Genomic DNA, 15,637 nt, shown 5'->3' with positions numbered 1-15,637 from the left:
ATGTGTCCCGCAAAGGGCCCGTTCTGAGCCAAGAAAACCCTGGAATTTACAGTTAGTTCTCTGACATTTCAGTCAGTATGTGGTGTAAAAATGTTGTACCCATACAATTAAAATTGCATCGTAACCCGTACAATTAAAATTGTAATTGCTGCAGTTTTGCCTCAACTGTTACCCATGTTGCTCTTCATGTATAATCCAGTCCTTAACATTTCAACCAACAGGAGGGCGGGCGGGATGTTGTGTCTAGAAAAAAGGGTGAGGGGTGTTGAAAGTGGGTGAGACATTCCTCAGAGCTGACGTCATTCCACATTTAGTGACCCATATTAATCATGATGTGGAATGCATTTTGCAGCTTTGACCAATCAGTGTGTCAATACCTTAGCTGTTAACACTCAATGTATCTGTAACAACTCAAACTCTTTGTTCATGCGTCACCTGCAGGTGTACATATGACAGGGCTTGTCCAGTAGGAGCTGCTTGTGTCACTTTCCAACGAATCCGGGAGGCCATATTTATCCATGTTTGGTGAGATAAATGTCTGCAGAGCAGCTGGAATTCTGCATCTTCTTGTAATTCTATATCTACATTTCTGTCCTCATTCAGTAACTTCGGGCAACATGTTAAGCTGAGGTCAGAGCTATTACATTTAATACACTTTAAATAGGGGGAAGAATTGAAGTTGGAGAATTTAAAGACTGAAACTGAAACTCCTTTACCCATGTATGTATCCACACCTTTTTATTCAGTACAGAACAGAAGAAACAACAACACAGTTTCTCCCTACGCTCTGTCAATCTGGATGGAAAGGTAAAGCGACTGATTCGAGTTCAAGTCCGGGCTTGACTTGGCCACACACGGGCCTGTGTTTGACTTTGTCCATGGTCTCCTCCTGACGTCCATCAGTTCATGTGGCTAAGAGGAATCTATGTATCATGACAATGCCTATAACAGGTTTGGCCATAGGAAATGAATAAGCTGGTGAGATGTGAAATATTCTCCAGCAAGTTCAGTTCAATGAGTTTGAAGGCTTCTCAGAGTCCAAAATACAGCACAGCAGTTTATATTTCTCTAAGACAGGATTTTACTACTCAGTCACGAGTTCCCCTGTAAAAAAATATGTTGTTCAAGTTGCATAGTAATCTACCAGGAATGTGCACTTGCATGTGTTTAATTGGTCACATAGCAGTGCCCTGTCAGGTGACATTACTACGTGAAAAGGAAAAGTTGATACACACACACACACAGGGCGTAAATCGGTCTGTAAATATCCCAGGTGATGGGTCATGTGATGACCAGATGTAACATTAAGGCAAAAAAAAAGTGATTTCCCATAATGGTTTCAAGTGTCCTGTAGTTTTTTTGCATAATAGGGCTGCCTGGGAAGAGAGAAGTGTCTCACTGTTGGTGGCAGGAAGTAGGATAGCTTCCCACGCAAGAAAATAACAGAAGTCCAATTGCAGCTGTCAACAATCGCTAGCTTTTTAAAGGCGTGGTATCACCTGCAAAATGCCACTGAAACGGGTCGCTGCCTCTCATATTATTTAATGAAGCTGCTCTTCTCCACACATTGTTCCTCACCCACAACGCTGTGTGGTCTCACAGTTTCAACGGAGCACAGCGGGGCATTTCTCCACAGCTGGCACAGCGGGAACATGCACTGGGGCTTTAAATACTCAGTATAGATCCATCAATAAATGCCTGGATCCATCCCCACGCTTAATGTCATCACAATGCAATGAGTCAACTCATTCAGTAACTGTGTGAAAGTTGGTTTTAATCTTTTGAACTCTTGAGTGCCTTCAGCATTTAGATAAGTCTAATATCATAAATACATCTGATTAGATCAGACCTAAACCTTATGGCTGCTCACCACACGCTTCTTCATTTGGATCTTAAGTTAAAGGCATTTTATCATCGGGGAAGTTTTGCCCTCTGCCTGCCATGAAAATGCACTAATACACAGCAAAGCACTTTGATTCTGCTCGTGTTGGACTGGTGAATGCCTACATGCCATTTGATAATGAGAGTTTTATGGCTTGTACTTTAAATCAAATGGGTCACTAACTTCAGTTTTGGTGTAAATACCTTGAGTTTGCTGATCCATGTGATTTAGAATGGTTTTGGATGTTGTCATTGTTACCCCCTACCACTCATAATGGACAAGACTAGCTAATGTGTTACATGGGCGTCTGTGCTTAATGTGAGTGGAATGAGAACTTTGTACTTTGTACTTTGTGTGTGTGTGTGTGTGTGTGTGTGTGTGTGTGTGTGTGTGTGTGTGTGTGTGTGTGTGTGTGTGTGTGTGTGTTCACACTGGATGTCTTTGCATGTGTACTATAGCTCACCACTCTTATGGCTGTTTTCAATTTTTATAGTTCTTTTTTTAACACTGATATTAATGCAGCTGGCTTGGTCTACAGCTCTGTCTGTCAAATTCACACCGCAGGTATTTAACAACACATATATTTTCATGAGTTTCATGATTATTGTATTGAGTGTATATTTGAAGTTTTTTTTTTCTTCTTAAAATATTTCCTCCCCCCCAAACACTATCAGAGGCCTATCACAACAGAAAATCGAGGCCACACTTAATTATTGATAAATATAACAGAAAGAGTGTCATAACTCAAAAGAAATGGCAAAACAATGATGATATTCTTAGGTGCATTTCATTTGCTTTTAATTAGGTCAATGTAGTCTCAGTAATATAGGTATAATTTTAAGATTAAGGTAAACTCACTTAAATGCCACTGATAAAAAAAAAGTGTCCTATTCAGTTTTGACTTGATAATCATAATATTCACATGAAATTGTACAACCTGCACTCTGTTATGTGGGTGTCTGCTCTCCATGAATCCTCACACACACTTACTATCCCATACCGAGTCCAGAGGCCTGTACTACAAATCAAAATCAACGTGCCCTGGATTTCTTTCAGTTACCCGGCTTCACTAACCCGAACAACCACGGCCCTGCATAAGCTGTGTCACGATGGTGGTTAACAACTAGTTGAATCAACCCAGGGTTTCCCAATCCAGCGGCACTTACGTTCACATAAAAGAGGCGGTGTTTGCACAATCGCTAACATCTATTTTAGTCTATCTTAGTTGGAAAATTCATGAAGCACATCAAGCATCTGTATGTCTCCCTAACAAATCCTCTGTTAGGTGAACTTGAGCTGCCAAGAGGACGTGTTAACGGCATTCAGAGCAAACAAATGGATAAAGCATGAGTGAATACTAAATAACCATAACACTTTCCTAAAGAAAATAATTGACATCTTCAAGGCACTTTTTTTCTTTCTTTTTCCTTTTTTTTTTCTTCTAAATGTCACAGAGTGTAAGTTCAAGTCTGACCAGTCCGTTTTTTAACTTTTTAATTTGTTTTTTAATTCCATATTGGGGAAACGCTTACATCGCCACCTTGTATTATTTTTGTGCCACATTTTTTAGGAACACACGTTAACATCAGCACCAATTTAGGGAAAAAGTCCCGGGAGGGCCTGTTCCCGTCCTTGTTCTGGCGCAGTGTGCACATACATTAGTGCAAAGGAAAGGGGCCGTTATCCCACTAAGCACCATGTGCTGCCACTGGCACAGTAGGCAGCATGCTGTGAGAGCTATTGTCATCAATAGGGCTGCATTATTTTGTCACAGCACAAAATCTGCAGGACTAGCCCTATTTTCTGAAGCTTTGTGGGCTGCACAGCAGCTACCAGTCACATGTGTTTGCATCTTCCCTCTGGCAGTGACAGTATGATGTATGGAGTAGAAGCAGCCTGCTATCACGGAGAACAGGTGGCTCTCTCCAGAGACAAAATCACACTGGCCTGATTTAATGTGTGGGAGAGAAAAGCAAACTGAACAACTGCCTTTTTTGATTCTTTCGGTGAAAATACAATCTGCGAGAAACGATGGAGATACACACTTCATTTTTGAACATACACAAAAACAGTTTATTTATTTCTATCAATCTTTGTTATCAAAAAGATCTTCCCTGGCCACCCACTGACCATTTTAGAGGAACCAACACTGTTTACAATCCCATAGCATAAAATGCTCTTGAATATATTACAGTTATTAGTAGATCTGATGATAATGGTGAAAGAAGTAATTTTGCAAGTACTTAGGCTACATTGTTTGCTTTTTGGATCACTTCTTGTTTTCTTAAACCTGTAATAACTGACTTTTTGGGCAATTTGCAGGGAAGACAAGCTGTTAACAAAACTGACATAACTTTATGAGATGTAGCAAACAATTGCTTATTTACACACTCAGTAGATCAATACAGAACATTCTCAATAATTTGTCTTTTTCTAGCAAGCCACATTTCACAAATTCAATTTTATTTATGGTATCAATTCATAACAAGAGTTATCTTGAGACACTTTGCAGATAGGTCTTAAACCACTCTCTATAATTTACAAGGACCCAACGATTCTAGTATTTCCCTCCAGAGCAAGCAAGAGTGCGACAGTGGCGAGGAAAAACTCGCTTTTAGGAAGAAACCTCGGACAGCCCCAGGCTCGTGGTAGGCATTGTCCAACAGCCAAGTTGGGTTGAAAAGGAATAGTGGCAATAATAGTCACAGTAAAAGTTAATGGAACTGTGACTAAAAATAGTAGTGTAGTTCATGGCTTATCAGGGCACTGCACGGCAATACAAGGCACGGAAGAGTGTAGCAGGGCAGCACAGACCCGTAGCAGGATCTAACGGCATCGCAGGACGTGTAGCAGGAACACGGCGACAGCTGCAAACAGTATTTTGGAGCCTCACTAATCCAGGGAAATATACTGGGGGAAAAGAACATAAGGACTTTGGGGAATGATTCCCCAGTAACAGGCATTTCTGGGACATGGACGCACACAAATGCAAAGATAAAGGAAAGAGGAGCTCAGTGTGTCAAAGGAAGTCCCTCGGCAGTCTAAAACTATCACAGCATGACTAAGAGAGACAGGGTAAAGACAGTAGGCAGGTCTGGCTGTACTGGCCTGCCTCCATCTATTGATTATATGGTAGATGAATCTGATGACTATGAGGAGAAGCAGGTGGGCCGGGTTAGGCGGACGCTGCGACTCCCTAACTATAAGCTTTATCAAAGAGGAGAGTTTTAAGTTTATTCTTAAATGTGGTGACGGTGTCTGCCTCTCTGTCCGGTCTGAACCCATACCGGAAGCACAGGAGAGGAGCCTGATAGCTGAATGCTCTGGCAAGTAACTCTGCGTTCTGGGAGCGCAGTGCTCTAGTGGGACAATAAGGCACTAAGAGCTCTTCAAGATAAGCTGGTGCTTGACCATTTAGAGCTTTGTAGGTCAGGAGAAGGATTTTAAATTCAATCCTGGAAGCCAATGCCGGAGAAATGTCATCTCTTTTCTTAGTTCTTGTTGCTGCAGCATTCTGGATCAGCTGGAGAGTCTTGAGGGATTTATTTGAGCATCCTGAAAATAAAGAATTGCAGTTGTCCACCCTGGAAGTAAAAAAAAATGCACGGACTAGTTTTTAAGCATTGTTTTGAGACAGGATGTTCCTAATTTTGTAAAAAACAGTACGGCCAAAAGGATGTAGAAGTGTTACTTAAGGACAGTTTTTAATGCAATTGTGCTCCTTTTCCCTGCCACAACTTTTCCAGATCAGTTCTGAACCCTCAGTCCGACTGTTTTTCACCTAACACACATGACGCAGCCCAGGAAAGGGAAGAGGGTGCGGCTCTGAAACAGACTTCGATCATCTCTTCTTTTTTTCTTGCTGTCTCACTTGTACTATTTCTGGTTGCATTGTTTCATGTCCCTCGTCTTTTTTTCTTCTTTTTTAACCATGTTTTTATTCAAGAAAGATAAGTCAATACAGATGCATTCATTTAGATACTATTTAATGAAAAATGAAGAGTTTGAGAAAGGGAGCAAGTCCCACTGTGTGAAAAGCTCATGTCAGGTATCGGATGTATACCGGGCAAAGCTGTTAGGGCCTTACATTATCTAGGGGGAGAGTGTTAAACTTCTCAAAGTACAACAGTGGATCTCATATTTTATGGAATAGCATCAGGTTGTTAAGCCAAACACACACACAATCTCAACTGATTATCCTCCGGACAGCTATTGTCTATTTCTTTTCTCTCACTCTTTTCTCCGTGTGCCATGCGTGCCCGCTCGCGGTGTGAGGCGCGTGGCCAACGTTGTCACCTAGCCACTTCGTGACAAGTTCAAAGCTAAGTTGTTAAGCAATCCGTCAGGTCAATCTTGAACCATCAACTGTTGATCATAGAACGCCTTGGCTTCCTCCGGTGTGTTAAATTTACCGTAAACATATTTCCACCGAAAGACTGCCAGGCAGGCTGGATAAAGTAGCTGGGATTTTATTCCTTTCTTGTGAAGTGCTTGTTTGACGTTGTTGAATTCCGCACATCTCCTTGACAGACTGACGCTGACATCTGGATATATTCTCAGGGTAAAATTCTTGGATTGTATATGTTCTCACCAGTTGACTTATTGTTTGGTTGAATTCTCATGCATTTCACTTAATATATAGCCTAACCAAAGTGTATTCTGTTTGTAGATGGCCGCCATCAGGAAGAAGTTGGTGATAGTTGGGGATGGTGCATGTGGGAAGACCTGTCTGCTCATCGTCTTCAGTAAGGACCAGTTCCCGGAGGTCTATGTCCCCACTGTGTTTGAGAACTACATCGCTGACATTGAAGTGGATGGCAAACAGGTACTTTTTATATTTGAAATGTAAATTGTATTTGTTTTGATTAGATGATTATGAATAATTAGTTAAGTGCATTTGCTCAAGTACAGTATTTAAGTATACTTTTCATTTCAGAGAGAAATATTGTACTTTCTACTCCGTTACATTCAGGGCTTGGCATCAGCACCCACCTACCCATTTACCCAAGTGAGGGTAGAGGTAGATGCAGTGGTGGGTAACACAGTCAATCTTAATAGCCCTTTTGGCGGGTGGCATTTAGGCCGACACAGAAGCACAGCTGTAATCTGCTGTGCAGCGCGCAGTCAAAGCATGGTGGCCCGGTACACTCTGGTCGACACCTAATCCCACACACCAACAGCAAGCCGGGGTGCACGCTCTACTTCTCCCAAACAGCAGGATCCCATAAGATATCCCCCAGAGCTCCGTTCAGCATGCACACTCTACATGGTGGGTTCAGCAACAGTTGCGTTTGTGATTGAAAAACAGTTTTGATGAGGGTTGTGAAAGAAGTAGAGTGTGCACACATCACAACGACACACTGAAACACGTCCTCTGTTGCGATCTGCTTCTCGTCACCGGGGGCGCGTGCCAGTTGCTGACTCGGCTTGAGTGACACACGATCTTCTCAGAGCTTAATATTTGATGACCGTAGTGTTAGGCCTATATATTTTATGTAGCCTTGAATTGGGAGGTCATTTATATTTAAAGAGCTGTAAATTTGGTTCTTCAAGTAAATTGTAATCCGAAACATCCTCATGACGTTAAATACAGATTTACCTTGTGACCCTTTTGGAGGTCCAACCCCTAGGTTGTATAAAATATATTGGATACCACTGGACATCACTACCTGGTTGTAATATAAAGTAGCTAATACTAGTTGCAGCTCGACCAGCTACAGTGCTGCTTACCGCACACATTGCTGCATCAGTAATCTAACATATGATGATATATCTGTCACATAGGCCATTTTACTGCAGAATGAGTATTTCCTACTTTTCCTACTGTAAGTATGTTTAGCTGATAATGGACTTTTAATTGTAGTTAAGGATGTGAGTATATATTTTTGATAATCCTAGACATTCCTCAGAACAGGCAAGTTTGTGTGAGACTAAAACCGCTGCTGTAGTGTTAAAATGTGACCCTGTTGGCTCTGCTGGTTGAGAACCACGTGCCCTCAAGACCGATGGGGATAAGTGCAGATTGTAAGCAAATCCTTGGGTCTTTTCATTGTTATAAAGTAGCAGACCTACAGCCAACAACAGGAAATGGATCAGTGCCCCCTTCCTGCTCAGTGCTGGAACCCCCCTCTTGCATCATGACTGTCCCATTTCCTCTTTCCTGTGCTGTATAATACTTAGTTGACTGTACCCCTATCCTCGCAAATGTGGTAGACGGATTTAAAAAAAGATTCCAATGCTTGTAGTTCGGTAAATTATTACTTAAAAGGTCATCAGTGTCACACTTGACCTTACAACTGCCACCTATTTAAAATTTTTGGTTTAATTTAGTTGTGGTTACAGTAACCTAGAGAAGACAAGTTCAGTCAGAAAGCATGATGGTAAAAGAAACGAATGAGGCCAACTCCTGAGAGACCCCTAGTGGTAAAAGAATTCAAGAGAACCAGAAATTGACACAGATTTGTCAAGGGGTGGTGTTGCCTCCTTTCCTACACAGCAGTGATACAGCTCAGCCCACTGTCTCATATATAATGGAAAATGCCAGAAGACGGTGTGGCCAGCCAGTCTAGTAGTTTGTCGGCCAACAAGCAAGACTTGGCAAGAAATGAGTGCCGGGAGATGTCAGAAAAGTCCAGATGAACTGCTAACATACTGCAGTTACTCTCTTGTTTCTCCAGTTCTCAGCTGGATCAGACTCCAGCTGTGACTGTAATGTTGGTGAGGTTATTGTAGGATTAAATCTGCAGGATGTCAAGATTACAGTCAAAGCTCAGAGAGCGCAGCCATTTAGGAGACATGTATAGTCAAAAGCCACATGATCGGGGGCCTGGTTGGCCCATCTGGTAGAGCGTGGTGGGCCCCACGTACAGAGGCTTGGTTCTTGACACAGCGGCTGCAGGTTCAATTCCGACCTGTGGCCCTTTCCTGCAAGTCGTTCCCCTTTCTCTCCTCTATGCTCTCTTATCAAATAAAAGCATAAAATGACACAAAAAATGCTATGACACTTCTAGGCTACAGTGTAGAAGACGTTCCTATCTGATGCTTTGGGGTTGCATTTTAGCATGTGTTACAGACCTTGCTGAGCTGGGCATTTGTTTTATCTAGAGCAGGTCAGACACTCTGGGACTGCTAACAGTTTGATTAACAGTCTAAGAAAAGCCTGTGGGAACCATCTCTACCTCCTACGGAGTTGCTTTTTAGGCCTGAATTGTTTTAAATCCACTTCTGCCTATATTCTTATTGCCCATATTCTATTTGTCTCTGATCTCCTTTCCCCTCTTCATCCTGCTGTCGGTGAAGTGGGAAAACCCTACCTTATTGTACAAATGTAACTTACATTGCACTTTTTTCTAGCAGCCACATGCAACAAGACATCATTTTTCTTCCTTTTCCTCAGGTGGAGTTAGCGTTGTGGGATACAGCGGGCCAGGAAGACTATGACAGACTGAGGCCTCTCTCCTACCCTGACACAGATGTTATCCTCATGTGCTTCTCCATAGACAGCCCCGACAGTTTAGGTAAGGCTGCATACACATTGCTACCCACACAAAACCGCAAGTAAAAAAATTTTGTATTGTTGTGTCCCACTAAAGTCCTTCATCTGGAATTAAAGGGCAGCATTCTGAGTAGAGATGCACCGATTACAATTTTTAGGCCGATTCCAATTTAATTTTTTCTAACAAATTCACAGCACACACAAATTTATTTTCTATCTTTTCTTTATTAAAAAATGTATATTTTGCATAGAATTTTTTTTGCATTGATAATCGATCACTATAAATACAACTATATACAAATTGCTCCTTGTGTGGGAAATTCACACACCTCTAAAGTGCAATGTTATGGAAGAACCATTTCCTTCTTTTCACATCCAATATCCAAAGAAAAAATTGTGATGAACTTCTGTAGTCTCTTTTGTATGAAAACAGGGAAAACAGGAAATGGCAATAATAATACATAAGTAACAAATACCAATAAAATAAAAATAGCCTTGCCGTATAATATTTCTCAAAACACACACACAGGCCTGTACATCAACGGTAATGTTACCTGAATACACCGTGTAGTCCCTTTTTTGGCAAGTTTGCTTTATTTGTCATTATGCATACATATGAACAATACCAACGGGCTTATACGTTACGGTTACCTCAGGAAAAAATAACAACAAAACTAAACACTGAGGGAGTGGACTATTCATTTATTGAAAGGAATCGGGACCATCTAAAAGTTGTTTTAGACATTGCAAAGGAGGACATCCCGCTACGTGGACACGGAAAATGAAGATGCTCTCAATAAAGCAAACTTTATAGAACTGTTAAAGTTTATGTGCAAATGTGATCCACAGATCTGAAATCCTCCAGAGCAGCTGCCCAGAAACGGATCTTTTCTGGGCAGCCAACTCATTTCCTTAATTCTTTTGTCCGTGATATGTATGCCTTATAGGCTACATTGTATAGTTTGGTCACCAGGGTGATTGCATTGTATATGGTTGATTTAACATAAATTGGGGAGTGTGTTATTTCTTTCAAACCGTACTCTGCTGAGAGTTTCCATTATTTGAATTTCTTTTACTTTTAGGCCACTTTATTTTCTGGGGAACTGTCTTTGCACTGCTGACTGCTGAATAAAATAGACAGGTTATTGTCTCTGCTGCTTTGTCCAGCCTTTGTTGAGCTCTGTTGGTTGAACATGTGTTTTGTTATTGCCTTTGCCAAATATTGCAAACTAAACATGTAACTGTTTTTGCAGTTTTTCTATTCTTTTTTTCTACTCTCTAATGTTTAATTATTGTTGAAGTCTTTTTTTTTTTCCTAGGAAAAAACTATAGGCCCACTCACTTTTTTTACTGGCCCGCCCAAAATACATGTCTACGCTACTGCACGGGACCCGAGAGTACGGTTTTCATGTTCCAGTTTTTCAGCCTCGGAGGAGAGAAAGAGAGAGAGAGTGGCTTACTGTTCGCCTGAGATCAGTAGAGTGCAGCTCTGCTGAGCCGTGTGTAGTTACAACTTTATGAGAGTGAATTTGACCGGCATAAATCAGCACACGTCAGACCGAGTCCCTTTAAATGTAGATAACTATTAGCCTTTAAAATGCTAAGATGGTGCAGCCTCTACCTCACCCAGTCAGAGCTTGCGCCACATGTAGGCTGAGGCCTTTGCAGCGGCCCAGGTTCGTATCCAACCCGCGGCCCTTTGCTGCGTGTCACCCCCCATCTCTCTTCCACATTTCCTGCCTATCCACTGTCACTCTGAAATAAAGGACGAAAGCCCCAAAAATAATCTTAAAAAAAAGCGAGGATAAATTATTTTTTGTACAGTTACAGGAAATCATTTTGGCAAATGCTTCAGTACATGTCCACATTTCAACTCCAAGGAGGGCTCATCTGTCAGTGCAGTAAAATCCGCACTGATCCTCTCTATAGGTTTCTCCCTTCTAATAATTGATGTATTTTCCATTATATTTCCCTGTTTGCTGCCTCTGTGCAGATGTCATGCATTTAATGATCCATTTTATGAAAACATAAAATAGATGGTGTACATGAATATGCTTAAGTGTGTGTGTATATGTGGCGTAGGTGTTGTAATTAATCCTGCTGCTGCCGTCAAGACAAGGATCACAGTTAGCCCTTAGTCAGCTCTCCTGCTCGGGGTTAGTTAGTAAATATAGTAAATCGACATTTAGACAATAGTTTCTCAACTACAACAATTTGAACACATGAGGGAAGTTGGAACCTAAATACAGTACAAAATTACATTTTTAAAGTCAATTTGAATTTGATTAAACAACCTATAGACAGTAGAATATCCAATATTGACCTTTTTGTAAGGTCAAGGTCAAGGTTTTTTTATATAGCACATATACAAACATTCGCTACCGCCCCAAAGTGCTGTACAATTATAGATAACAACATAATAAAAGGACATAACAAATGTCCGGAAAAAAACATCTAAAACTGAATATACCAAAAACAACAAAAATACAACAACTAAAAAAGCTTTGCTCAAGTCAATACAACAACAAAATGTCACAGCTCAGCTTGTGTTAAAAGCCAGTGCAAAAAGATGGGTTTTTAAAAGTGATTTAAAACTCTCAATAGAGGAAGCTGCTCTAATGTTCAGAGGGAGAGAGTTCCAGAGCTTAGGACCTGCCACCGAGAAAGCTCTGTCCCCTCTGGTTTTTAGTCTGGTTCTGGGACAGTCTAAAAGCAACTGGTCAGCGGACCTGAGTGCTCTGACTGGAGCGTGCAAAACCAGCATATCAGATAAATATGATGGTGCCAGCCCATTAAGAGATTTAAAAACAAACAATAAGATCTTAAAATGGATTCTAAAAACGACAGGCAGCCAGTGGAGAGACGACAGTACAGGGGTGATGTGGTCATAGCGCCTTTTTCCTGTCAGCAGGCGTGCAGCCGCATTTTGGACTAACTGTAATCGGCAAACTGAAGACTGCTCAAGGCCAAAAGACTGCTCAAGGCTCAAAAAATTAAAATAAATAAACCTTGACCTTTTTGTAGATTATTCCTGTCTGTCCTTAATAGACACTGGCACTTAAAAGGCACTTGTTTTCACATTAAAAGGGAACAAGATGAACAAACAAATGTGAAGACTGTAACCTAGCAGCTGTTGTTCTGTGGGGTTCAGGATTAGGGACTGACCAAAATAGTTTTTTTCTTCTCATCAGTCTTAGCCGATGACCGATACGGGCTGCCGATATTTGGAGCCGATACTGCTTTTGCTCCCTCAATTTACATCATAAAAATGACACAGTGATAACACATGTTGTCAAAAGTCTCATTTAAAAAAAGGAACATTTATTGAACTTAAAACAATATTTAACAAATAGTAAAAAGAGGTGGGGCAGAACATGTAAGAGTTAAGTGCTGAAAATACTGAAAATAAATATTTAAGCATGAAAATAATTTCCCCCAAAAATTATTTAAGCATAAATTAAATAATTACACTATTGCACACAGTTGCAAAAAGCAAGCAGCATAATAAAGTGCACACTGTAGTATACACTGTAGACCTCCTAATGTTTGTCTGTACAGTCCCAGGGGAAATGACAAGGGGTTTCCCAACGGTCCTTGTAGGGGAAACTTCTGGGAATTGCTGTGCAGTGACTTAACTTGTTTTTTATTGTTGTAGAGAATATTCCCGAGAAATGGACTCCTGAAGTGAAACACTTCTGTCCCAACGTCCCGATCATTCTCGTGGGTAACAAGAAGGACCTGAGGAATGATGAACACACACGTAGGGAGCTGGCCAAGATGAAACAGGTGTGTGTGGGTGTGTGTGCTTATAAAATTATAACTACTCTTGCAGTTGAGGGTCTACACTCGCAGTGTCATTTTAACCCACTGTCTGCATTAAACCTCCAGGAGCCTGTCAAATCTGAGGAGGGCAGAGACATGGCTAACCGCATCAGTGCATTTGGCTACTTGGAGTGCTCCGCCAAGACCAAGGATGGTGTTCGGGAGGTGTTTGAGATGGCCACCAGAGCAGCGCTGCAGGTCCGCAAGCGCAAGAAGAGGGGGGGCTGCCAGCTACTGTGAGGGGACAGAGTTTGTTGGCCAATCAGCACCTGAGGGAGGACTGCCCCCTCATGCAGAGAGCAAACTTAGAGAAACCTTAAATCAATGGCTTCCGTGGACTATACTTACTTCACAGATGCAGATATGCCACAGGAGAATATACAAGACTGACATACCTGTTTTACCTGTTTAAAAGCAAAACAAATCAGTTTTTAAGAAAAACCTCTTATTTCCTCAGCTACTCACTTTGTTTCTGTTTGCTGTTTTCCTCCACTATCCTGTTTGTGTGAGGGACCTGTTCCTTCCTCCTATATGAATGTATGTTTGTATTTATATGTGCATATACTTTACAAATATATCATGTCTGTGTTATGATTGTTTACAGAGAAGGGTCTTGTAGGTCACGTGTCCACTGAATGGCAAGATAGGTTTTAGATTTTCTTTAATAGAATGGCACCCTTGCTTCTCTTCAACCTGCATGCGCGACTCAGTGTCCTTTTTATAGATCAGCCTTAGTCAGGAATCCACGTCACACCACTATTATTGGTCATTTTACACCCTCAACGTCCTATTTGAGCATGTGCTCTCGTTCCGCCTTTTTTCTATGGAGATGGCTTAAGCCGGCACTGGAGTCAGTGGTCTGTTGTCATGGACACAATACTCTCAGTTGCGCTAACACTGACTCCGACAGACTTGCCACTACCACTGTCTATCACAGAGGTCTTGCCAAAACATCCTCCTGTCTGAACTCTGTACTGTTGATTCAGATCCAGTATACAGTCATTGTGAATCTCTGTGTACTGAATCTACATGTTGTGGATGCACACTGTATACAGCCATGTTAATATTCAGATTATACTTTTATGCCTATTCCGTGCATACAAGTTTTAATACATTTCCAACTGCCTGCTTGATTGACAGTTCAAAGGTTGTTGTTACCAATGTGCCATCTCCTCAGTTTGGCTCAGTAGCTCTAGTTGAAAGCTACTTTATTTGAAATTAGGGCTTTGTTGTTGTGTAAGGCCTTTACTTGACACTACACACAAGGGACATTCCTTGAAATGTGATTGGAATGTTAGATATCGGAGCGAGTAGTAAGTGCCCAGTCAACATTTTTCTCCTGAGTAGCCATTGAAGATCATTGAAGTGGGGCCAACTAATAAAGTATGGTGTGATCGGGCTCTTTATTTTTTTATTTTTTCATTAGCAGGAGAGTTGAACAAGAAATTTCAACAAAATTGTAAGATCCAACTTTATCGGTGACCACAATGATTAATCTTTCTCCAGGTGTGTATTGTCATCACTAAGTGACGGAATCATCAAACCACCTCATCTTCTTCCAGACAGCCTTCTGATACAGTTAGTGTGTGCTTCTGTATCACGGCTGCAAAGAGATGACGTACATAATGCTTAACAGATCCTGTCACGAAAGAGCCCTGAACACTGTAAGTATATGTAATGGTCCCTGCATTGATCTTTGCACCATCATAAGCTACAACTGTGGTAATCCTTTTATCCAGTACATTCAGATCCATAGAGATCAGAATGTTGTGGGCTTTGGCTAATTTCTGGACAGTGCCTCTATGTTATGTCAAACACCACAATTCAAGAGAAAATGTTGATTGTGATGACACTTTACAAACAGGAGTGGAATGTGTTGAAATATGTTATTAAAGTATTTTTGAATTACTATGTAATCTTAACTCGTTTGGATTAGCTTTTGCATTAGCTTGAGATTCTGTGTTTTTACAAACTGAACTTTTTTTTTTTTTTTAATCTTCCAAGATCTTTTTATAAAGGCATTTACAATCATATTTACATGATTTGTATACCTTTACCATAAGCAAAAGGACTTTTGTTTTGAAATAGCTTTTATTTTTCAGAAAATGCTAAACATAAAAATAGACAAACATTAAGTTGGTTAATCATTTAAAAACCTGCATTGCGTAATTCAAAATAAGATTTCAAATTTCAATTTCAAAATAAGTGGCTACATAGACAAACCGTATGAACGTAGAGCTGTAACAATTCCTAATTTTGCTGTACAATTAATTGTCTCTGAAAAAACGCAATAAACAATATAATTGCCTCAGTCAACTTTAATATTTATTCATTACTTTTTTAACAACTTAAAGTTTTGATTGAATTCCTGGAGAAATCTTTTGGCAGATCTTAACAAAATCAATGCCTTAAGACTTTAGTTAATGTTAGCAATTAAT

General features: G+C 40.7%; 1 protein-coding gene across 2 annotated transcripts in view; it reads left to right on the top strand.

Annotated features, from left to right (window-relative positions):
* The window catches only part of LOC117947658 (rho-related GTP-binding protein RhoA-D), a 19,677-nt gene extending 4,567 nt beyond the window's left edge, over nt 1-15,110 (top strand). For both annotated transcript variants that reach the window (XM_034876798.1, XM_034876797.1), the window contains exons 2-5: nt 6,552-6,707; nt 9,279-9,399; nt 13,033-13,163; nt 13,266-15,110. In XM_034876798.1, coding sequence (XP_034732689.1) covers nt 6,552-6,707; nt 9,279-9,399; nt 13,033-13,163; nt 13,266-13,439 — 582 coding nt within the window. In that variant the 3' untranslated portion in view covers nt 13,440-15,110. The remainder of the gene's footprint in view (nt 1-6,551; nt 6,708-9,278; nt 9,400-13,032; nt 13,164-13,265) is intronic.
* The last annotated feature ends 527 nt before the right edge of the window (nt 15,111-15,637 follow it).

This window comes from Etheostoma cragini, chromosome 7 (genome assembly GCF_013103735.1).
Source record: "Etheostoma cragini isolate CJK2018 chromosome 7, CSU_Ecrag_1.0, whole genome shotgun sequence".
In the NCBI taxonomy this organism is placed as follows: domain Eukaryota; kingdom Metazoa; phylum Chordata; class Actinopteri; order Perciformes; family Percidae; genus Etheostoma; species Etheostoma cragini.
The sequence above is the reverse complement of the archived record's forward strand: the minus strand, read 5'-3'. Positions and strand labels throughout refer to the sequence as shown.